The sequence below is a fragment of the Dromiciops gliroides genome, chromosome 4 (genome assembly GCF_019393635.1).
Source record: "Dromiciops gliroides isolate mDroGli1 chromosome 4, mDroGli1.pri, whole genome shotgun sequence".
Taxonomy (NCBI): domain Eukaryota; kingdom Metazoa; phylum Chordata; class Mammalia; order Microbiotheria; family Microbiotheriidae; genus Dromiciops; species Dromiciops gliroides.
In genome coordinates, this window is record NC_057864.1 from 492,990,439 (window position 1) to 493,015,178 (window position 24,740).

Genomic DNA, 24,740 nt, shown 5'->3' on the forward strand with positions numbered 1-24,740 from the left:
CCTCAGACACTTACTAGCTCTGTGACCCTGGGCAAGTCATTGAACCCTGTTTCCTCATCTGTCAAATGAGCCGGAGAAGGGAATGGCAGACCGCTCTAGGATCTTTGCCAAGAAAACCCCAAATGAGGTCACAAAGGGTCAGCCATGACTGAAACAACAGACCAACAGTGGCAATATCCTACTTAGGAATCATATGGCCTTGGCTAAGTCCCATCTTTTTTTGTGTGTTTTTTTGTTTTGTTTTTTGGGGGGGGCACTGAGGGTTAAGTGACTTGCCCAGGGTCACACAGCTAGTAAGTGTCAAGTGTCTAAGGCTGGATTTGAACTCAGGTCCTCCTGAATCCAGGGCCGGTGCTTTATCCACTGTACTACCTAGCTGCCCCCAAAGGGGTGTCATTTTTTAACTAATTCAGAAGGTCATGTGGGAGGGAATGAGTTCCCCCCCTTTCAGAGGTGGCCTACTTGCTTGTGGGCAACCACCCTGCCATGGGCGTGTCAGGTCAGGCACACCTGGGCAAACTCCTGCTTTGTTCAGACTTGTAGATAGGAGAGCTCCCATGGTGCAGTTTGGACATTGACTCAGACACTCAATAGCCATGTTATTCTAGCAAGTCTCAATCCCCCAGCCTCAGTTTTACCTTCTGTAAAATGGGACTGGGGTGAGAACAACAGGAGCGAACGCCAAGTGCTCCTGCAGCATGGTCCCCTGGGCCAGAACCCAGATAGCAGAGGTTGGTCACCCCAGGAGAGCAGGGGAGCTGAGCTCTCCTGTCTCGGGAGGAAGCCTGGACGGCCCCAGCCAAACCCAATAGGGGCTCTCCCTGGGAGCCGAGGCCTCGATCGTCCGGCCGCTGGGCGAGAGACCCTTCTATGTGTATTTCTGAGTGCCGCCACCGGGCTGTGCGTCTGCTGCTTGGAATCCCCGATTCTGGGTTGGAAGGGGCTTCCTCAGCAGCCCTCTGAAAAGTGCCTCAGTCTGCAGGTCTCTGCTGGGGAGTGCCTGAGTCCAGAAGAGGAGCTCGCGCTCCTGGCCCTCTCCCAGCCAGAATCTCCACTGGGGTGGGTTAGGGGAGCAGAGTCACACCAAGGTTCTCTGGGAAGGTGGGGTGACCCTGAAGAACCCAGAGGGCCGGGAGGACCCTTGGCTCATTTTGCTGATTGAGGGCGGGGAGGGTCAGACACGTGTGGCTCTGCTAGCCCCTGGCGGCTTCCCTGACCATTTGGTGGCCCCAGGAAACTCTCCAAGATTAAATGCTACAAAGGAGCTGCCAACCTGTATGGGTGGAGGGCGTTTCCATGTTGGGAATCCCATGAGCTGATGAAGTCGCTCTCTCCCCAAATGGGAAGCTTCTGTCCGATTGCCACTTAAATAGAGTGCGTGCTCAATCACTAATGAACTAGCTTGGGCGCGGTCACGTAGATGGCATGAAACAGAAAACACTTAAAAGCCAGGGGACAAGTATTGAGAGAACGCGCCAGTGAACAACAGACCCAGGCTACACCCATCAAGACAGCGGCCCTGTGACCCAGGGCTCCATTCGTCCTGTGGGCAGCACGTCCCCCGCCAGCCCCAGACCCCCACGTGCACAGCGGTCCTTGGGGAAAGGGAGGGGAGCGGCTAGCTCGCCCTTCCCCGACCCGGAGGTTACTGCCCTCTCCCAAACGCGCTCGGTGCCTCCTCACGGTGGCAATGCCATCTTCTCCATGCCTCTGACAGGGGGTCCTGGTCTGGAGGGAACGTCCTCCTCAGTGCCACATTCACGGAATCTCCCTCCCACAGACCCCCAAGACAGACCCGTCCCCCAACGCAACCTTCCATTATTCCCATGGGCATCTGGTATGGACAGGGTTATTGACAAACTGTCTTCCTCACTGGGGGTGGGATGGGGCGGCACCTTGAGAGCAGTGAACAGGGCTTATCTTTCTCGACATCCCCAGTGTCTGGTATGCAGGAGGTCCTTGATGAGTGACTAACAGACACCTTTGGAGACCTCCCCTCTCTACCTCCTTGCCTTCTTGAAAGGCCTTGGAACAGTTTTGCCAATACTTTCCTTCATCTATGCCTGGGTTGCCACCTTCTCTTCCTCCTCGAGGGCCAAGGAGTGCTGTCCCATTTCTGTCTTTACACGCCTGGCACCTCCCATTGGGACCGAGCCTGACCCTAAAGCAGAGGTGAGAGAGGTGGGGGCGCAGTGCATACACGCACTGTCAGATGGGGCCGAGGGGTTGGTTGGTTCTGCAGAGCTCCTTTTATTAAAGTTACAAAGATCAGCCCTTTGAGAAGGGCAGGGAGTACATTTGGAAGTGAAGGCAAGGTGAGAACATAAGTCAATGGTGCTGGACGCTCCGGTGCAAAAGGCCGACTTAGCTCCTTGAGTCAAAGAAGATAATGGGCTCATGTTGTTAGGAACTGGATGTCCTGAGGGCAGCTGGGGAGGAGAGAGCGCCCCCCACCCCCCCCAGCCTCCAGAGCTGGGCTTGGACACAACACTGACCCCAGAGGGCCAGGCCCTTCCTAACTCTGCCAGGCCCTCAGGCACTCCCGATTCCTCACCAGCTGTGTCCAGTTACTGGAAGTTCTGAGGCCTCCGGGCCCGGGTGTCCGTTTTCTGTGCCCTCCCCAATGAGATGAGCTTCCAGCTCTTCTTTCTACCCCTTGTCCAGACGGCCTTATTTCTGTGGGGTCCCTCCCAGAGGCCGGGCCCTGGACCGTTTGCCTTCTTTGTGTGCCCGGCCCTCCCGGCCACAGTGTTTGCTGCCCATCTCGTCCCTTCTCTATGGAGAGCATCAGCTCCTTCAGGGCAGCGGTTATTGCCTTCTGGAGGTAACTAAGTGGTCAAAGCAGAGACACAGACCCGGGGGACAGGAAGACCTCAGTGTGAATCCTACCCAAGACGCTGACCCGCTAAGGCTCTCCACCCTCTCTCAGCTTTCCTGTCCCCATCTGCAAAGCGGGCAAATAACAGCGTGGAGAAGGGAGTAGGGAGCTCCACCATGATGAGAACCAAACTAGATGACTTACACACACACTCATACAAACACACAAGGCACATGCATACACGCACAGGCATGCACATGCACCACACATGTATATACCACACACACATACACACACCACACATGCGCATATACCACACGTGTATATACACCACACACAAACACACATGCAGAGCCCACTGGCCTGTAGTTAATAAGCACGAGGTGGGTGCATGTTGAATTGGTCTGCGCTTAACTGACTCCCATACCCCCCTTTGTGGTTGTCTTTGCTGTCAAAGGAGTATTAGGTGAAGACCCTGAAGCTGCCTTCTTGGCTCAAGACTTTGAGGAGATGGAGCAGAGACAGAAGTGGGGGGCCCGACCAGAGTTCTGGCATCTGTGTACTTGAGGGCAGGCTGCCCAGCCCAAGAGGCCTCCTTCTCCAGGATCTGAAGTGAGCAGAATTTTTGAGGCTCTCCAAAGAAAGAGCCCCCACAATTGGCCCAGGTACCCAGGTGCCCAGGGCTGGATTAACTGTTGCCTGAAGCACAAGTCTATAAGCCACACTCCTCCAATGATGGAGCCCAGGCTGGCACCCTCCCCTCCACATAAGACACACTAGTGGGAGCAGAGATGAATGCCAACAGCTACTCAAGGTGCCAACACGCGCTTCTCCACCCTGAGGTGTCAGAAGTCAAGAAAGGCAGGGCTGATCGGGTTTGGCATTGGGGTTCATGACACCGAGCAGAGCTGCAGGACTTTGAAGGGATTGTCAGACCCTGATTGGAAGGGAAGCCAGCCGGCGGTCACCTTGTGAAGGTCTAGAGATGGGATGAGAGTCAGCAGAGACTGGGCGTGACCCCAGGCCCCAAAGCCAGCGCTCTTCCTTGTCTTCAACAGCTCGAGGATTTGGGGGCAGATGCCGGCAGACTCGGCATCGTTGTCTTCCAAATCAGTGAGGCCTCGAGACAGTCACCACCTGCCCAGAAGCTGTTGGTGCAGGGTTCTACGTGCATCCCGTACCACTGGATGCCATAACAAGGCTGGGATGGGTGGGGCCCCCAAGTATCGCACCAGGCCTGGTGCAGATTTAGCTGAGCTGTGCTTCAACGAGTTATTCACTCATAAAATGATTCAGGGGCTCCTCGAGCCATCAGGTACCTGAGAACCACTGGGTCCAGCCTCACTGTACAGAAAGGACACTGAGGCCCAGAGAGGCTCGGAGGCTCCTAGACCTGGAAGGGATGCCAGAGACCACCTAGAACAACCCGCCAAGCCACAAATCGGCCCTGGGACACCTTGTGTGGTTGGTCTGTGTCAGAGTCGGCCTCTCACGCTCTACCCTCTGGTCTTTCTAGACGCCAGCAGTTCTGAGTCATCCAGTAGGAAATAAGGGTGGGGGAGATGCTGTCCAGTGGGACCCCCACACCCTTATTCGGCTCTTGCTGCCCCCCATCGTGTGCTTGCTCTGCCGGGGTCTCTAAGCAGATACTCTGGAGAGACTGTGCTGGAGAGTCAGCACCCTTCCACATTTCTAGTTACCAACATGGGGGTTGCCACCCTCTCAGTGAGGGTCACTAGGGCCCAGGGACTTCAATCCTATGGGGATGGTTTGAAGGCCTATGCCCGGATTTGCTCCCTGGATCTGGGACTTTGAGCCGAGAAGAAGAATGGTGAAGGTGACCACTCTTCAGCCACAGCAACACGCCTCATCACAGACCATGGGTGGCTCTTCTGAAGCTGGACATCTAGCCAACTCAGGCCGTATGCAGACGCGAGCTAAGTTGTGAGGACGACTCATGCTTTTTTTGTTTTTGTTTGTTTATTTTTTGCAGGGAAATGAGGGTTAAGTGACTTGCCCAGGGTCACACAGCTAGTAAGTGTCAAGTGTCTGAGGCCGGATTTGAACTCAGGTACTCCTGAATCCAGGGCCAGTGCTTTACCACTGCGCCATCTAGCTGACCCCAAGGACGACTCATGCTTAACCCAACAGCCCCAGTCCTGTGTGCTGGGCTCCCTGATGCTGGCCCGGGGCAGCCAGACTGACCTCCCCACAGGCCTGGAAGACAAAGACCACATGACTCCATGCTGGAGCCTGATGTCCCTGGAGGCTGGAGCTCTGAGTGCCTCCTCTGGGGATGCCTTGCGATGGAGAAGGCTCAGCTCTGGCTGTGAATGCCAGACCGGGACCCCAATGTCATTCAGCCAGGATGGATGGAGGGCCTCTTTGGGGTCTGTCGGGGGCTCTGAAGAGCCCAAGAGCGCGGGGAACAAACATTGGCAAGGGACTGCCCACGAGACTCGCCCTGGGCTCCGGGGCCTCCTCCCACTGCTGCAGGGACCTCAGACTGGCATCTCTCCAAAGGCTGGACGTCAGCTCCCCGGGGTCAGGATCATTTCTGTCACTGCCTCTTCTTAGCTTTCTTCTCAAACCCTTCCTTCCTCCTCCATTCCATCTGGGGCTGATGGCCATGGCCATCTTCCCAGACATCCTCTGAGAGTCTCCACCCTTATCCAGCCCCTGGTGGCTTCACCATTTCTACCTTCTCGACATTTATCTCCCCTCTCTACTTCCACGGCTGCCAGTGGAGGGACTTCATCGCCTCCCACGGGACATGGGCAGCATCCACCTGGGTCTCCCTGACCCAAGCGTCTCTCCGTGACTTCTCTAAATTTCAGGACTGACTTTTTCACATTCCTCGCTCTTCACGGCTCCCCTTCTGTCCCGGTCACAAGCGTCTTGGCTGCCACACTCATTTATGTCTTGGGAAACAGATGGAATGTGGGGGCTCAGCTCCTAGCCATGCCAGCATCCAGGTGGAAGGTTCAAGCTTGCTTCTCAGCCTGGATCCATCCCGAAACGCGGGAGCCCCTTTCCCTCAACGCTCTTCCCATGTGAGCGCCAGCCTGCTCCTCCCCCATCAGCAACACTCCTCGCCACAAGCTCCCAGGTCCTCTGCTGCTCAGCAGAGCGAGCTAGGCTCTTGGCTTTCCTTGGTGATGCGGGTTCATCCTCAGTCGCCCTATGGCACTCCCTTGTTACCTGGGGCATTGAGTCATGTGGAGCAGGCTGCAGCCCAGCCAGATGATCACAGAACATGGGGGAGGCCGGAGGAGAGCACGGCTTCACAGCTTATGATCTTCAGCTGGTTTCACAGGGACAGGGGACACATGATTCGACAGAAACACTGGATGGAAAATTGGATGGAACTGTGATCGGCTGCAAAGAGAAAACCGGACAGGAAAAAGAAGAGCGCTCCTGGCTCCTCTGACAAGGAGCCGTGGCAGAGGGAGGACGCGGTGCCCTTGCCACAACAAGAGCCTGGGCCCGGCAGCCGGGAGCCCCTCCTGAAATCCAGGCTCTGCCTCTGGGGAACCTGGGACACACCCAGGGTACCCCCATCTCTGGGTCAATGACACAAAGGGGCTCAACCAGATCACCACTAAGCTCCATCCCTTGAACTTGACAAACAGCAATTCAGCCCTGGGAACCAGGGTCATGCCGGGGGGGTGGGAGAGAAGGCGCTCCTACAAAGGGACCTATGACATGGGGGCCGGCAGAGGGACACAAGCAAACCGGAGGAGAGCAGAAGCCCAGGGCAGCAGCGAGGCCAGGAGGCAAGAAAGAGATGAAGGGCTGGGTTTAATCTAGCCTCAGATGGTGATCCAGTCTTCTTATCTATGTGACCTTGGGTAGGTCATATAACCTCAGCTCGCCTCAGTTTCCTCATCTGTAAAACAGGGTGATACTGGCCCCTGCCTCCCAGGTTGTCCTGAGGATCCAGGGAGTGCTTAGCACGTGCCTGGCGCATAGTAGGTGAGATCTAAGTGTTGGCTGTTAATCAGTCTGGAGAGAATACGGCTTCACTAACACGAAGAGGAGTTTGTCTATCCTGGAGGCTTCCTGGGAGGAAGAGCAAGCGGGCCATGAGCGACACGCTCTGGTGTGCGCTTTGGGCCAGGACCCGAGGTTCTGAAACTCCAAGTGGGGAACTCATCCCTGACTCTGCCCGAGGAAGCTGCCAGAGACACGGCCAGGAAACGTCCCCGCCGCCCTGGAAGGCGGGGTTTCTGCCCACGGCCCAGCTCTCTAACCACCAGGATGCCACCTTCTGGGCCAAGGCCCATTCCTGCCGGCTCTGAGTCACACACAGGCGCTCTCTCTGGCCTGGGGCACAACACCAGACATCGGGTGCTTTTAAAAAGAGGACCCCAGGATTTAGAGCTCAAAGGGACCTCGGAGATGAAGTAGCCCCCATTTTCAGATGGGGAAACTGAGGCCCAGAAGCATTGTGCCTTGCCTGTGGTAAGAGAAGGCAGTGACTCTATCGTGCCAGTGCTATGGGGTCAGGGGGCAGCCTGGGAGATTCTCTTCAAGGCACAGGCCCGGTCCTGTCTTCCACATGAAGCTCTTCCCGATCCCCCTCTCCCTCCACTGCCTCATATTGTGTGGCCTCAAAGCAAGAAGGGCCTGGGTTCGAGTTGAGCCTCTGATATACCACCTGTGTGCAAGTCACCTCAGTGACTGCCAGCAGTTCTCCTGGCCCGGGCGATGTGGAATCATGTGGCTTGGCCTCCCCCTTCACTGAGTCTGCAGGTCTTTGGAGAGCTCCTGGTGAAGAGCATGGTCACTCACTGTCCCTGCATCCCGACACTGGGCTCAGTGCCTGGCACACAGTAGGTGCCCCACAACCACCCAGTGATTAAGTGACTGTAACAAGAATGTGACTGAAAAGCACTTTCCGTGTCCTCTCACAATAATTCTGGCAAACCCCAATCAGCCTCTTTGAGTGTGTTGGGAGTCTGGACTGTGGAGGAGGTGGGGTGGGTCTCTTGTGGGCCCTCAATCTCCCTTCATCCGCCGGCCCAGCATCCAAAGCCTCAGGGACGGCAGGAGAGCTGGTTTGGCTCCCTTGAGGTGCGCCCAAGCAGACCGGCACGGACAGGGCCGGGGGTCGATTCTGCTTTGGCCAAGGGCACGTGCTTGTCTTTCTCCTGCATGGAAGATCTCCTGCCCTCCGTGTCCCTCCCCACCCCATGCACACTCATCACCCTTCGCCCTCAGAAGACACGTGGGAGAATTCTGGGCGAGAAAAAAGGTTCTGTCTACAGTCATGGCAACAACGTGGCCTGTGAGCCAGAGGACGTGGTTTCTGAGGCTTCCTTACCACTCACTCAGAGGGCCAGTTCTGTCTACCTCCGGCCTCCCGGGGTGGCTGGGAGGAGACGGGGGAGCACACATGCATGGGAAGGGCCCCAACAGTTGAGAAACACAGTATCTTCCAAACTAGAAGGCAGGAAATGGGAAGGAAAGCTGCTAGTTGGCTGAGCAGAATCCGGGCCCCAGTGTGAGCCACAAAGCTCAGGGACAGCTGTGGGCAAGGAGGGAAAATGACTCCCCCACAGCCAAAGTCAGTGAGCATTGGTGCCACGGCTCCTGGAGGCCACCGGAGACAAGGGCTCACCATGGCTTGGAAAGCCATCAGCCGGCCACCAGACATCGGTGCTTACATCCAGTACTCACCCTGTATGTGGCTGACTGGAACTCAGACCCTGTGAAGGGTGGGAAAGAGCAGGGTCAAAATGGCCAGCCCTAAGCTTGGGCCCCACTCCTTCTGCAGAAGTGACCGCTGGGCCCAAGAAGAGGGGTCTGGGAATGTATCCAGCTCTGTCTGCTCCTTGCCCCTGCCCACTCTCTGCATCCTTCAGATTTCAGTATCTAACAAACCACATCCGAGGCCTGCTGCTCATGAGGGTGCTTCTAAAAGAGACGGATGGAGCTCTGGTAGCAGCTGGCCTCTCCTGGGGGGACCCCTGTCCCAGCTCCAAAGTCCAGCAAGGAAGCAACTTTTGTGGGAGGGAGTTTGAAAGGGATGTGAAAATGCATTCAGCAGCGAGCAATGGAGTGCTTCTAGAGCTGGTGTTTCTGCTTAGGTAGGGAGTCACCAATTTTGTGTAGGGAACCCCGCCCCCCCCACAAGAGATGCCCCAAAGGATGATGTGGTGGGTGACAGCAAAACTGCTGCTGATCTTCCAAGTGCTCTCTCTCTCTCTCTCTCTCTCTCTCACGCACGCATGTGCACGCACACACACACACTTTACTCTCTCACACCCACCCATATACCCTCAATACACATTCACACACATTCTCACAAACATACACACCCATACATGCACTTCCATACATATATACACTCACACATATACCCTCACATACACACTCACAACACATACACACACAAAATCTCTCTCACACACAACATACAACAAACACACACAAACATATAGACACACTCACACACACACACTTATAAAAACTCATAAAAATTCAAAGCTGAATCTGTCTCTGGAGAGAAGAGATGAGGAAAGAGAAAAATGATATCAATGTGGAGGCTCCCCACAGACCACCCAGTCAAGTGAAAGAAAGGGATGCATTTCTAATACAGATAACACAACTCTCCCACATTTTACTTCACCCTGTAAAATGGTAGGGCTGGGGCCTGGCCAATCTGGACATAGGGAGAAGAGTAGCTGATGCATTCCTGCCCCGGTGACAGATCTATCTCTCCAAACTCAGAACAAACAAGGTGGTGAGCACCACTCCTCTCAATACAATTCTGAGGGACAGGAAGGCACAGCTGAGGCAGAGAGGGAGCAGGACATCTGGGGGAGAGCACTGGGTACACACTAGCACACGTTCTACACTTGAGAAAAACAAGACCTGACAAGTAAAGGTGGCTTGAAAGGGATGGAAACTTTTTTGTCGCCTAAAGCACCAAATTTGGGCACTATGGTCACTGACTAGTCAAGAAAAGGGAGAGGGACAGAAAAAGAATGATAAGACTTCCAAGGCAATTCTCTGACATTCTCTGTGTGAAAAAGAGCATTACTGCCGGCTACTGATTAGTGCCAATGACAAATCCCCAAAGGGTGCTCGCTCGCTCTCTCTCTCTCATTGTTAGAGTTCTCACTGCGTACTTCCACTGGGCTTGAACCAGGGATCCTATTTTAAATGAATATATTGATCGAAAGATATATGTGTATATATGTATATACATGCATTTATACATTTTGATATACTGAAATATGTATACTGGATTATATAAATATGTGCACCCACACGTAAATAAACATATTTCAATATATATAGATACACTTACACACATACCATTTATTTATATTTATGTATAAACATATTTATACATATTATTTATGTGTGTATATACATATAAATGTATATATGTATATACACACATAAATCAATCTTTTCATAATGTGAATTTGAATTACATGCAAGCACTGCAGGGGATTCATAATTTGCAAAAAATATTTAGGTCCAAGCCATAATACACAGTACAAATTTGGAACTATGCCCAAAGGGCTATGGGACTGTTCACACCCTTTGACCCAGTGGTACCACTGCTGGTCTGTATCCCAAAGAGATCATAGAGGAGGGAAAAGGACCCACATGTACAAAAATATTTCTAGCAGCTCTTTGTAGGGCAAAGAATTGGAAACTGAGGGAATGCCCATCAATAGGGGGATGACTAAACAAGCCGTGGTATATGAATGTCATGGAATACTATTGTGCTGTAAGAAATGATGAGCAGGAGGAGTTCAGAGAAACCTGGAAGGACTTACATGAACTGATGCTGACGGAGAGGAGCAGAACCAGGAGAACATTGCACACAGTAACAGCAACATTGTGTGATGAACAATGGGGACAGACTTGGCTCTTCTCAGCAGTTCAACGATCCAAAACAGTTTCAAAGAACTCATGATACAGGGTGTTCTCAACATCCAGAAAAAAGAACTGAGGACTCTGAATGCAGATTGAACCAGACTGCTTCTACTTTGGGGCTTTCTTCTTTTTTGAGGTTTTTCCCTTGTGCCCTGATTCTTCTTTCACAAGATGACTAATGCAGAAATATGTTCAATGTGATTGCACGTGTATAACCTATATCAGATTGCTTTCTGTCTTGGGGAGGGGGGAGGGAAGGGAGGGTGGGAGAAAAATTTGCAACTAAAATCCTATGAAAACAAATGTTGAAAACTATCCTTCCATGTATCTGGAAAATAATAAAATGCTTAAAAAAATACACACGTGCAAGCAGATGGATTAGCAAGCATGGCCTCATAGAGTAAGAAGCAGCCCAGGGCAGCTGCTGAAACCCTAATACCAAGGGTGCAAAATGATCAGGCCGGGAGGGCAGCAAAAAGGCCACCTTGGCGATGGGTCCAGGGTTCAAGACAAAGGAGGACGAGGAGAAAGCCCCAGATGCCTGGCCCGGGCTCTCACTTTGTGTCTGCAAGATCAGAGATGGACAGGAGCTCCAAAATGGGTCTCTAGATCCCCCTGACGTCGTCCAGCAGAACAAACGTGGCCGAGAAGAAACAAAGCTAGTTCCTGGCGGTGAGCAGATGGAAGCTGTCACATCAGCTCTTGGCTCCACGTGGTGACATCTCGTGCCATGCCAGGAACTTCCAATGAGTCGGGGTGATAGAACCAGAGACAGTCACTTTGCTTTGTCTCAAAGGGAAGGAGGAGAATCTCCCAAACCACAGATGGGGGGACAGAACAAAGACCTCCGGCAAAACCACAGACCCCAATATAAAAGACCTTGCGAATGCGACCCCAAGGAGGGGGGAGTCCCAAGCACCCGGAGCCGCTGCGGGTCGAGTCACACCAGGCGAGGCGCATGTCGCTCTTGGACAAGATGGAGAAGCCGAGGAGTGTCATGATGAGCGTGGCTCAAGGTCCCTCACGATGTCCTTGATGCAGGCTGGACATCACATTTGCGGCTGACTGGATGTGACCTTAATCTTGGTCATTAGCAACAGTGGTGCTGGACTTGGAAGATGTGAGTTCAAATCCCGCTGCAGATACTTCCTAGCCGAGTGACCCTGAGCAGGTCCCTTTTCCTGTTTGCCTCAGTCTCCTCATCTGAGGAGTGAGGGAGTGGCAATGGATGCCCCCAAGGTCCCTTCCAGCTGGGGTCAAAGATCCAGGATTCACGGTGAGCGTAAGCCGGAGGCTACACCGCGTGCCGGGTATGCTAGGACCTTAGAAACAGTGATCAGGGCCGACTGGAACCATAGAACAGACCGCGGTCAATTTAGCACCACCGTGAAGGACAAGTGTAAAGTCCTTCACTTTGGCTCAAAAACCAACCGTTCAAAAGGGGGTGACTCTGATAAAGGCCTCGCTTCTAAGATATACAGGGAACTGATTCAAACTGCCAAGGAGGAGAGCCAGTCTCTAGCTCATCAACGGGGGAAGGGTACAAAGGTGCGATTTCCAGAAGAAGAGACCCACATTATTAGCACCACTATGAAGAAAACATGTTCAAAGTCGCTACCAATTAGGGAGCAATTCTGAGGTTCCACCTCACACCCTCATACTGGTAAAGCTGACCCCCAAAAAGAAGCCAGATGCTGGCGGAGCTGTGAAAACAGGCCGATGAATGCCTTTCTGGAGAGCGATTTGGAACAATGCCCCCTTGGTGCCATCAATGGCACTTCTAGGTCTTGACCTCAAAGGGGATCAAAAAAGAGGAAAAGGACCCCTCTGGACAGAGATCTTTTGTGATGGCAAAACGTGGGAAATGGGGGGATGTCCATCACTTGGGGCCCACGTGAGCCGGTGACGACGTATGAATGGGGCAGAAGGTAAAAAATTAGGAAGCGACTTCAAAGGAGCCCAAGGAGGTCTGTACCCACTGAGGCGGGCTGAGCCGAGCAGAGCCAAGAGAACAACACACACGGCAACAGCAGCAAGACTGTGGAGGCCCTGCAACGACCAGTTGCACAAGGGCTCCAGAGATGAGACGATGAAGCAGGCTGCCCGTCTCTCAACAGGGGGGGCGAGGGGCTCAGAGGGCAGACTGAGGCTGACAGGCCTTGGATGTGGTCGAAGCAGGAATCTGCTCTGTTTGGTAACATGCTTGGAGGTAGGGTGGGAGAGGAGGCAGAGAAGGTTAAACTTCATTTGGAAATTAAATCACATTAAAGTGAAACAAATCCACTGCTCCCATAGAGGTCTGTGAAAGGCCAGCAGTGGATACAGGAAGACCCAGAAGGTCTGTGACTCACCCTGACCTCTGATCTCCCTTGCCCACCCCCATGTCATTCCCTTAAGCTACGGAACAGACGTGCAGCATCCCCCAGGAAGGCCGGATCTGGTCAGACCACACATGCCTGCAGGATTCTTCAGTTGGAGGGAAGGAGTTTTATGAGGGATGTTGGCAAAATGGAGCACATATGTCCAGAACGGGGAGGACGGTGACCAGGCTGGACCCCAAGATCTGGATCCTAGGGAGGGGGGAGAGGGGGGTCCCAGAAAAGGGACAGGAATAATCCTATGTCTCGGAGGGCAGAGCCAGTAGAGAGGTTACAGAGAGGCAGACTGCCCCTCCCACCATTAGCGCTGACCCCAGATAAAATAAGTTCCTCGTCCCCCTCACTGGTGGCATCCAGCAGAGTAACAGAGGGGAAGGCTTTGGACAGGAGGCGCTACAAAGGCCCTTCTTCCAGCCAAAGACGCCATGGCTGGCTTCTCGTGCCCAGTGGCCTTGGGGCACCCCACTTGGCTGTGGGCCCTGGGGGTCTAATCCCAGCCCTGCTGGCTCAATGTACGGGGCGGGGGGGGGGGGGGCGGCGCGGGGCAGATATAATCTTTCTGAGCCTGTTTTCCCATCAAGACAATGAGAGTTGGTAAGGGCCCCTGGTAGCCCCAGCCTCCAGAATCTGTGAAGATGAAACACATCTAGACCCCCCCATCCTCCCCAGCCATGGAACCTCTCAACCTCCTCCTCTGTAAAATGGGACAGTGTCCCCCCTCTCGTGGGTTCTCTGGGCAAACTTTAAAGCCTCCCGGAATCAGTCACCGCCTCTTCTGAGTGAGAGCAAGAACCGTGTGCTGGGGTGGTGGCGCTGATAACAAAACCGCCTCGGACTTTGCCAGAAGAAGGGAAGCTCTCTAAAGGCAGGCATGGCCACAGCCGTCTTCCCAGCCCAGGGACCGAGGCCGGGCCCGGAGGAAGGCAGGTGCCTCCCCAATGCCTGTCATTTCACTCGGTCATTTTGGACAGGTCGGTGGCCAGGGACGAGGGCAGAGACATAACAAAGTCTTCTTAGCTCAGATCTGCTGTGAGGAAGGCCAATGGGGATGAAGGAAAGGTGCGATTCCATGAGACGAGGCAGGCGCTGAGGCTCCCTGACGTTTGGCCCACGAATAAATGTTTGCTGACTGACTACACAAATATTATCTGATGTTCTCTCAAGAGCATCCTCTAAGCAGAACCAAGTTAATGAGGGACTGCCTCGGAAAAGATCCTCGGGGGTTTGCTTCTAGGAAGTGAGCAGGACAATTTATAATTGGCACACCAACTATTTGTAAATAGGTGCATCATAACACTTGAGGGTGCTTGAGAAGTCTGACTTCTGAGGAGTTTAAACATTACCCTTTAACAGGGGTTTACCCAAGCGCTGGCGGGGCCAACTCTTTCTTTAGAGAGAACATCAGCTTTTCCTCGGTGGCTTCCTGAATCATCGTGCCCACAGCACGGGTCCTTCCAGAAGAGAAGGGAGGGCGAGACGCTGGCTAGGCCCAAGGGCTACCCAGGCTGCTGTGGCGGGGGGCCCTGGGGCTACCCAGAGGAGGCATTTTCCAGGAATCCTCCAGAGAACTTACTCAAGCCCAGGTCACATGCCGCTTCTGAAAGAATCCAACGGCTTCACCGCCCGGGGGTGGAGGGGCCTGGGAGCAGCTGGGTGGACGCAGTCCGCTTGCTCAGGCCCTGCCCCCCCCCGCTTTCTTCTCTTTTTTATTTTTATACTATTTCACAAGCCCTGGCACTGATGCTCACCAGGGAAACAGGAACCCTCCCAACAGGGAGCGTTTAGCAACTGAAAAGGCAGCACCCAGCCTTTGGGAGAGGGGGTCAGGGAGGGGGGGGCGCTCGGCCTCTCAGAGGCTGCCGGGAGTCATTCCCTGGGAGGCCTCTGCCTGGGGCCTTGGGCCCCTGCAGGCCAGGCCTGACCCCAGTGCCCCTTATCACTCCCCACTATGGGCTCCATCGCTGTTAGATCACACAAAATCCTCTGTGGTTTTTAAAGCCTGTCACTGCCTGCCGTCCTCATACTTCTGCAGGCTTTTCACGGGGACCCACCGAGTCTGTGATTCGGGAGCCTAGTGGCTGCTCCGCACATGTGACCCGCGGCATCCTGCCTCAGCACATTTGCCTCAGCCGTGCCTCCTGCCTAACACGCCCTCCTTCCTCATCTTCCCCTCCTGACTTCCTGCAAGTCCACCTTCTACAGAAATACTTTCCCAATCCTCCTTGGGGTCAGTGGGCATGCTGCTGGGTGGCCCAGGGGAGATGGCACTGGTCCTAGAGTCGGGAAGACCCTAGTTCAAATCCGGCCTCAGAGGCTCACTAGCTGTGTGACCCTGGGCAAGTCACTTCACCCCGTTTGCCTCAGTCTCCTCATCTACCACATGAGCTGGAGAAGGAAAAGGCGACCCCTCCAGCCTCTCTGCCAAGACAAGCCCAGATGTTGTCAGAGACAACTGAATGACAACCAACAACCCAATGGTAATGACTGCTTTTAGGGCCTCTCTCGATTATCCCCACTATCGCCTGCACCTTGTATACACAGAGTTGCTGCTAGTGTCTCCCCACGGGGCCGAGCACTGTGCCCGTCACACAGAGAGTAGTGGATTCAGATCCTGCCACCACCACTTATTCCCTGGGTGGTTTGGGGAGGTCAGCACCAACACCTGCCAAACGAGGCAGGCGGCTTTGAAGGCTGCTTCTCACGCTCCATCTGGAAGTGTCTGTGCACCAGCCGCTAAGCGCAGGAAGCACAGATAGGCTGGCGGGATCACGGGACCCGGCTGCAAAGGATGGCTCTTCTATTTCTACCTCTGGGATCACGGGCCGGTCACGTGACCTCTCTGGGCCTCAGGGACCTCTGGTCCAGCTCTAAGTCTATGGTCCTAACACGCTTGCACACTGCTCCAAGGAAGGTGTGTTTGGGGGCGTCAGGCCACAGGGCCCCCGCACCCTCCCACAGGAACACAGGGCCAATAGAGACACCGGGGATGTGGCCGAGTGTCTGCAGCCTCCAGTGGAAGCTCTCTGATAAGTCATAGGCATGAGGCACAAGCGGAGCAGACCGGTGTTCACCAGTCGCCCCTCCCTGCACGCCTGCACCACACGGGGGTGGAAACCACGGTGCCCTCCAGACGCAGGACACTGACCTGTTTTTCTAAGAGGAAAGTCATCTTTGGAGTCGTACATTCCCAGCACGGGGTGATTGTAGGCCGCGGGGCCCCCGCTTTGCGGGGGTGAGCTCTGGTCCAGGGAGCTGTGCTGAGTTTTCCTGCAAGGGGAAAAGGAGGAAAAAAGACTCAGCCAACCTGTCACCAGAGACGCTCTGGACGAGCTCAGCGGGCGAGCCCGTCACACGGCGTCCATCTTCAGGTCTCAGAGAGCCCCACTCAGGCCCAAACCAGACTCGTCTCTGCTCCTCCTTTCTTCTCCCATCTCTGCCTTTGCGCAGCCATCCCTCATGGTGGCGGTGCTCTCTCCTCTCCTCTCTGCCTCCCCTTCTCCCGGAGCCTTTCCTCAGCCCCAAAGGCTGGAGGCCCCTGGAACCCTCTTGTTGACTGTGTGTGGAGTACAGACATGCGCTGGCCCCAGGCAGGACGCAAGCTCCCTGAGTGCAGGCACCGAGCTCGCCTCCTGCCTGCAGATTCACCGGGATATCTGGCATCCCTTGGGAGGCCTGAGGCCAGGAGGGGAAGGACTGGTGCCACCTCCCGCCAGGGCGGGCTGGAATTTGTTCTTCGAGTTATCTGTATTTATTCCTGTGAATACCTAGAAGCCATGCAGACAGCTGGGGATGCAAATGCACAGGCTCACCCAGATGTGTTTCCAGCCGTCATTTTTCCTCTAAATTTCCCCTCATCTCATTTAAAACTGAGGGGAAGGAGGCCAAGGCACAGTGCATGCTGGGACTGTGGGCAGGGCCCCTGGGCCCCAGGGCCCCATGGCCCCCTCCTACTTGAGATCTATCGTCCCGGGAGCCTTCCCATACGACCCCGGGGCCTCAGTTTCCTCCTCAGTACGAGGGGGTTGGACAAGATGGCCTCTGAGGTCGCCTTCAGTGCCAGATGGATGTTCTCGTGGCAGTGGGGGGGCTGGCGGGCAGGAAGCACACGCACCTTTCAGTGGCTTGGCCAACTGTTGCTTCCGCTTGCATTTTAAATGTAATTTGATGAACCTGATCTCCTTAATGACCAATCTGCTCATGGGACGCACATGAAAGACTTATCTGAACAGTCAAATACCCACCCCTGCAGGTACCCAGGGAGACAGGGGCATGCTGGGAGCCAGAGCCTGCCATGGACCAGGGGCCACATCCTCAGAGATGCTTCTTCCCAGGAGCAGGGAGGGACCTTACAGATGAGCCAACTGAGGCTGGGAAGGGAACAGCCTTTACTGTGTCTTACTTGATGGGAAGTGAATGGGGGGCAAAAGCAGGATGCTTGGGACTGAGAGCCTTCACGGCACCACTGGCCTCTGACAGATGCAGCCAAATGGTGCTCCCTCTCTGGGCCTGTCCCTGTGTCTCTGTCTGTCTGTCTCTGTGTCTCTTCCCATCTGTGTGTCTGTCTCTGTCTCTCTTTCCCCACCTGCACTTCCCTCCCTCCCTGCCCCTCTCCCCCTCTCCCTCTCTCTCTCTCTGCTTTCCCCATTAGTTAAACACTTTGAGGTTTACTTTTCTTGCCCCATGAAAGCCTGCATGGGGGATCTGCCTAGACTGGGGGGTCCCACGGAACAGTGGCCTGGCCCCCTCCGGCTCCTCAGACCCTGGCCATTGGTGTGACTTTGAGAGAGTCATGTTTCCACTCTGGGTCTCCGCTGGCCTCTGAAACAGCAAAGGGGGCAGACTAGACACTCTGGACAGCGCTTCATTAAGCAGGATTCAAATCCGGCTCCCGATACTTTCTGTGCATGTGACCATGGATGAATACGCTTCTCACAGTAGGTGTGTTTAAGGGGGCCACCATTGGGAGAACACACATGCCCTCTGCTCTGTCCAGCTCTCATTGCTCCTATTGTTTCAAAGGTCTGCAGCCTTCCCAGCATGAACATCCTCTTCACTGGTGCAGAGAGCAAACCGCTCTCTTACTGCCAAAGATGCTGTGATTACCCTGAAGGTCACCTTGGGACGAGCTTCTGACCTTGGCCAAACTGGGCCTTAGAGACTAGACACACAGCCCATCTCTGGGCTGATGAAGATGTGCAGCCTTACACCACAAAGACCATGGGCCTGGAGTCAGGGAGAGCCTGAAGTCAGGAAGAACCAAGTTCAAGTCCTGCCTCAGACACTTGTGATGTCTCTCAGCCTGTTTCCTCATCTGAGAAATGGGATTAACAGCATCTCCCCCCAGGGTGGCTGTGAGGATCTAAGGTGATGCAAAGCGCTTGGCCCGCCGTACAAGTGTTCCGTCACCACGGGATGCAGGGCCCCTCGGCCAATCAATCCACACTGACTGAGCACCTCTTGGCTATCAGACATTGTGCCAAGCGCTGGGGTAGAGAAGGCGGCAGCCCCCAAGGCGAAGCTCAGAGGGACGAGGTTGTGTGATGGCCAACCAGAGGCTACCTTGGGCTCAGGCGCCCACCACTTTCACTGGGGGAGAGGGGCTCTGACGTTCCTTCCAAGACCCCTCCATCTGGGCAATGGGCAGATGGGTTAGAGTGAGGGATTTGGTATGGGAGGTGCTGGGTTCAAATCTCAGGTCTGCTGCTCCCTCTCCAGTCACTTCCACTCTCTGTGCCTCGGTTTCCTTAACTGAAAAATAAGGCTGGATGTTCCTTCCATCTCTATCACAGGAGGCAGAAACTCAAAATACTGTCTGTATTTAGGGGGCTAGGGGGCGCTGCCATGGGCGGGGCGATGGGCCTGCAGTCAGGGAGATGTGAGCTCAAACCCAGCCTTAGACACTCACTAGCGGCGTGACCGTGACCAAGTCACTTCACCCGTGTTTGTCTCAGTTCCCTTGTCTGTAAAATGCAGGCAGTGACAGCAACTCCTCGGCAGGGCTATTGTGAGGCTCTAATGTCTGTAAAGCTTCTAGCATGGGGCCTGGCACACAGTAGGCCCCTTTCTTCCTGGACACTGGCTTCCGTGACTCTTCCCAGTCCCATCACTGTAATGTGCTGGCGCAGTGCTGGGCACGTCAGCCATGACTATCAGCTGTTTTCACAGACACAAACCTTGGGGGCCCTGCCCTGATGCTGGCGGGGACCCTCAGCATCCATCAGTCAGTGAGCACTGCTCAAATACCTACTGCATGCCAGCGACCATGCTAGGCAGGGGGGAGGTAGATGGGCACTGGATGAGGCCTCCTGCCGAGGCCGAGCCGGCCCAGGGGGCACAGGGTGAAAGGAAGATCGGGCAGAGGGGGATGCGGGTGGGGCAGCCTCAGGAACGTAAAGGAATGAGCTGGAGGGAATGGGAGAGTGAGGTGGCTCTGCCAGGCTCCTCTCCCCCTCCCAGGCCTTGGGGCAGAATAGAGCCTGTGCCAGGAGCCAGACTGAAGGTGCCCAGGCTGGGCGGCCCAATCTTAGCACTCCCAGGGCTGAACCCAAGCTCCTACAAAGTCCTTACTGGCTTCCTTGTAAAGAGAGTGAACAGTAAAGAAGCCCCCAGACCCTCTTCATCGAGGTCTGCGGGCCAGCTACCAGAACAGCCTTGGTCTGGAAGCCTGGGGAGGGCAGGGGAAGGGGGGACGGCTGTGGCATTTCCCTCCAGACCTCTGGCTGTGGTGCTGAGTGCCCCGCCCCCCAGGACAACACGGTGGCCCCCCACTTACCCATACCAGTAGCGAGGGTCGCTGGAGATGCAGTGGTTCAGATTGCGATGCGCCAGGGCCTTCTTCTTGTTGAGGACAAATTCCTGAAGTTTCATCTTCACCTCGGTGCTGGCCACGGCACCTGAAACGAGGGGGGCGCTCTGTTGAGGGGCCGGGGGGTGGGCCAGGGCATTTGGGGACTCTTTAATTTAATTTAATCACGGCAAAGGGTTCTCTTTACCCACACAAACCCCAGGCCCCAAGAGGCTTTTCTGCCCCTACAGAAGAGGGGTGTGTGGCGCCAGGGTGGTGGGAGGGAGGGGCTCATGTGGACAGGTATGTGTCAGGAAACCATGTCCATGCGCACAGACACACTCTGTCTATGCCAGCGGCCTGGTCTGCAGGCCGGGGGAGCTTCCTGAGGGCAGGAAGAGTTCTGCTTCCTTGGTAGCCCCAGCCCTTAGCACTGCGTGCAGCACACAGTAGGTGCTTCACAAATTTACTTCGGGGGCAGTGTCATTCTGTAGCTTCGAGTCAAGCCCCAGGGAGCTTCTCTCCTCAGGGGGGGGCTCATGCAGCACCAGCCCGGGTCCCCGCTTTACCATCCAGGCTCTTCTCTGGGGGAAGAACATCCAGGCCCTTCCCACCCCAGAGGCCCAGCAGGGAGCACAGCCCAAGGGGGGCCTCTGGGAAACAAGAAAGCCTCATCACTTGTTTACAGAAGGCTCAGGGATGTTCTATGGGGCTGACCCACCCACACTTTCCGAGCCTCATGATAATTGGAAAGCTTTCCTAAGGCCCTGGTCTGGGGGAAGATGCTTTGGGTTTTTTAATTGGAAAAACAAGGATTTGCTGGGTTTCTGTCCTGCCAGAAACCCACACATTGAGCATTCCCACCTTTAGCCTCAAATATCCAACTGGCCTCCCTGCTTTGGGAAAACCCCAAAGAGGTGACCGTTTGGGGCACAAGCCCCTCACCTACCAGTGGACACGCCACCCAGAGCGGGCCAGGAGATCACACTCGGCCCCTCCCTACCACGGGGCTGTGGCTGAGTGTCATCCCCTCTCTGGGCCGAGGAGTCCAGAAACTGAGGAGACGGGATGCTGCAAGACCCCAGCCAAATGCCACGTGTGGCCCTCTGCTGTTTGTCCGTCCAGTTGGGAAGGGGCCTGCCCATCCCCACTCCAGGTGAACAGGTGGCCCCGTGTCCTCCAGGGCAGGGCCAGGGAAGCCGAGCTCCAGGGGTCCTCTAGGACCCCACAATCACCCAGTCTGAAGAAAGGGGCCCCTGTCCCCCCAGGCCCTCTAGCCGTCCCCTCTGCACTGTCCCCTCCAGAGAGGCTGTGGGGACAAACAGGAGCATCTGAGAAGGATTTAACATGTGCTCCCTTGTGTCCTCGCCATCCCCCTACACACATGCACACACAAGGCTGACACCACACCACTCACACGTGGGCACACGCATGCACATAACACACCATCCACAAGGAGCTGTGTGGGATGGGGCCCCTTCCTTCAGACTCTCACCCATACATTCACTCACACACAAGCACCTCTCACGTGAACACTCACATTTTCACCCTCACCCTCCCATACACACATGCGCACACACACATCCACATCCACTCTCACCCAGACATTCACTTACATTCACATTCTTACATAAACATATTTCCACACACATCCACAACTCATTTTCACCCTTGTAACATCTACACACGCACACACATGCGCACACACACACACATACACACACACACACGCGCGCGCGCGCACGCACACAATGGATCGACACCAGAGCTAGCTCTAACTTGGGCGCACTCTGTTCAATTAGGGCTCGTTGATGGGCCCAGAGAGAGGAAGGGCCCCTGACTGCATGCGTGGCCAGCACAGTTTTCTCCTGCTGCCCGAGGTCTTGGCTAAGTCAGCCATTAGGCCTGATGGGAAGCCCAGGAGCCCCACCCAGGGCAGGAGGGGAAGCCAGGCCTCTGGGGTTCCAACATCTCCGTTGTAAGAGCCGCATTAGCAGAGGGCAGCAGAGGGGGAGGGCCCGGGCACGCCCAGACGGACTTCAGTCCTCTCCATCCAAGCCCTCTTTCTGCCAGGGACCTTTGCCTGGACCCTCCTGTGATCATCAACTGGGGAAGGAGAAAGCCCCTCTGATGTCATTGCCCCCAGGCATGGAGACATGAGTCAGGCACAGAGCAGGGCTAGTCAGAGGTCATGGCAAGGGGATGGTCTTGGCCCGGCCACTGGACAATCCTTTAATAGACACTAATAGAGCAGACACTCATGCCCTCCAAAGGACGTGGAAGGAAAAACTGAAGATACAGAAACGCAATAAAAGAGACCAAACTGTGTGTGTGTGTGTGGGGGGGTGGTCATCACCAGCCTCCTGTCTGCCATGGGAGGGGGACAACAGGCCCCAGGATTGCTTGTTGTCTCTAGAGTCTGAGGTCCTGGAAATGGGGGGGGAGGGAGGGAGGGAATGAGCATTTATAAAGAACCCACTGTGTGCCTGGCCTGCAGCTGAACCTCAGAGCCATCAAGAGAGGGGAGGTACTGCTGAGATGGTCTTTTACAGCTGAGGAAACTGAGGCAGCTTTCCATCCCTGTCTCCGTCTCTCTCACATGAGCCTCCCGAACCCTCTAGGAGACAACCCGACTCACACCCACTCCACCAGAGTTCAGAGAGCAAACGTTCGGTGCATCTGGTGCTTGATGGTTTTTGATATTCTCTGTCCATTAGGAAATCTGCCAAATGGGCTTTAAAATGTTTAAATCAAATCAGAAGGAATATTAAGCTTCCATTTATTTAAATACAAATAAGGGACCTGCAGGTCCAGAAGGAAGGCCAGCCCCACATTCGATCTGCAGCCACAGTTGGGCCAGTTCCTCACCCTCCCCGGGCCTCAGTTTCCTCTCCTGTAAATGGGGGGGTCAGACCCCCTGAGCTGGCTCGCCCTCCCCGGGCCTCAGTTTCCCCTCCTGTAAATGGGGGGTCAGACCCCCTGAGCTGGCTCGCCCTCCCCGGGCCTCAGTTTCCCCTCCTGTAAATAGGGGGTCGGGCCGCCCCCCGCCCTTCCATGAACTCACTCTCTTTGCCCTTCTCCTTGTTCTTGAGCTGCTGCAGTTTCTGCTCGCGATGCTGCTTCTCCAGTTCCTGTTCCTGCCGATGCTGCTCCAGTTTCCGCTGGTGCTCTAGAAGCTCCTGCTGGTGTTTCATCGCCAGCATCTCCTGCTGCTGCTGCGGGTGCGAGAGCCGGGTGCGGGGTCAGTCAGAGTTGAGCCTACAGGGAGACGCCAGGGCGGGGTGGTCTCCCCTCCCCCCCTTGGGCCCTGGCTCTGGCCCGCACAGCCAGGGAGCCTCCTCGGATGCTCTGGGGACAGGCCGGGAAAGGGAGGACAGGGGTCTAAATCCTGCGGCTCATTTGGTCAGGTCCCCTCACCTGCCCAGAGAAGGGGCTGGACCCCAGGGCACGCGGCCAGGGTCAAGACACCAGCCTCGCGCTACTTGGTGACACAGATGGCGCCATGCAGGCTCTGCGTGGGCAGACTCTGACCTCCCCAGCAGGGGCACACAGGGGAGGGCAAGGGAGGCCTTAGCTTAGCTGGATCAGGGTGCCTGGTGCAGTGAGGGCGTCACCATTTTCCTGATCAGAAGGGGCCTTCCCACATGTGCTCAGGGCCAGGGAGGGGGAAGGGAGGGGGAGGAGAAGGAGGGAGAGAGGGGGGGAGGGGAAGGAGGGAGAGAGGGAGGGAAGGAGGGAGAGGCAATGCACTTTAAACTAGATGCCTTGACACACTTCAAGGAGCCAATGCTTTGGTTTCACTGGTGTTACTACTTCCCCATCTAAACAGCTCAGACCCTTGGCACCTCATGGAGAACTGGAAGAAGGCATGAATTTGAAGCAAAGGGTTCGGCTTCATCACTCACTCCCTGTATGACCCTGGGTTAGGGGTTGTTTCTCGTCCTTCCGGGGCTCCTCGGACCCCCCGGGATAGACCCTTTGAGCCTCTCTGGCTGTATAAAGCGACTGGTCTCGAGATGGGGCCATACGGGCATCAGGCCCACCCAGAGCTGGGTGTTCAGGGATGAGCTGGGACTCACACCCTCACTGTGGCCTTTGAGACAGGTAAGCTTGGGGTAGCAGCAGCACCCACGTTTGCAGAATTCAAGCAGGCCAGGGCAGCTAGGTGGCACAGTGGATAGAGCACTGGCCCTGGAGTCAGGAGGACCTGAGTTCAAATCCAGCCTCAGACACTTAACACTTACTAGTTGTGTGACCTTGGGCAAGTCACTTAACCCCAATTGCCTCACTAAAAAAAAAAAAAAAAAAAAAGAATTCAAGCAGGCCGCGCTGCCAGTGGGCATTGAATCAGTGGTAGGACCCATTCATGGTGATGAAATTCCACCTAGCTGGGAGCTCCAGGCTGGAGGCTGGGGGTGGAGGCAGACTCTGCCAAGGTAGGCAAACCTCTGCCCCCCCAACCCCCAGGCTAGCAGCATTCTGGTGATGCCAATAGGCAGCAGATGGGCCAAGGATACGCCCTGGCAGGCACAGTGGTGGGCAGAGCCTCCATACCCATTATTCAGCCATTAGGAACCAGGCAGGGCTGAGTGTGTCTTAGATAGAACACTGTCTGGGTTTCTGTTAGGGAGGGGGCTGCAGACTGGCTGCCCCCGCCCCACCCCAATCTCCCTGCTCTGCTCAAATGAATTTTCCTCAGAGTCTGCAGGTGGAAGGGGAGGCTGGAATAACTGGGAGAACAGCCACCCCACAGCAGACCAACTGCCCCCCAGGCCAGGCAGGCACTTGGGCTTCTGCTGGGGGGGGGGCAGGGGGCGTGGTTCTGTTTAAATCACATTCGGAATATGGGGAGAAGCTGCTG

At 55.3% G+C, this 24,740-nt stretch overlaps 1 protein-coding gene across 1 annotated transcript in view; it reads right to left on the reverse strand.

The window, feature by feature from the left end:
• HDAC4 (histone deacetylase 4) overlaps positions 1–24,740 on the reverse strand; it is a 236,364-nt gene that overhangs the window by 57,660 nt on the left and 153,964 nt on the right. Inside the window, exons 5-7 of the mRNA XM_044001859.1 lie at positions 22,944–23,094; positions 19,868–19,988; positions 16,241–16,362 (exon numbers count right to left, since the gene is read on the reverse strand). Of these exons, the coding sequence (XP_043857794.1) occupies positions 16,241–16,362; positions 19,868–19,988; positions 22,944–23,094 (394 nt within the window). The remainder of the gene's footprint in view (positions 1–16,240; positions 16,363–19,867; positions 19,989–22,943; positions 23,095–24,740) is intronic.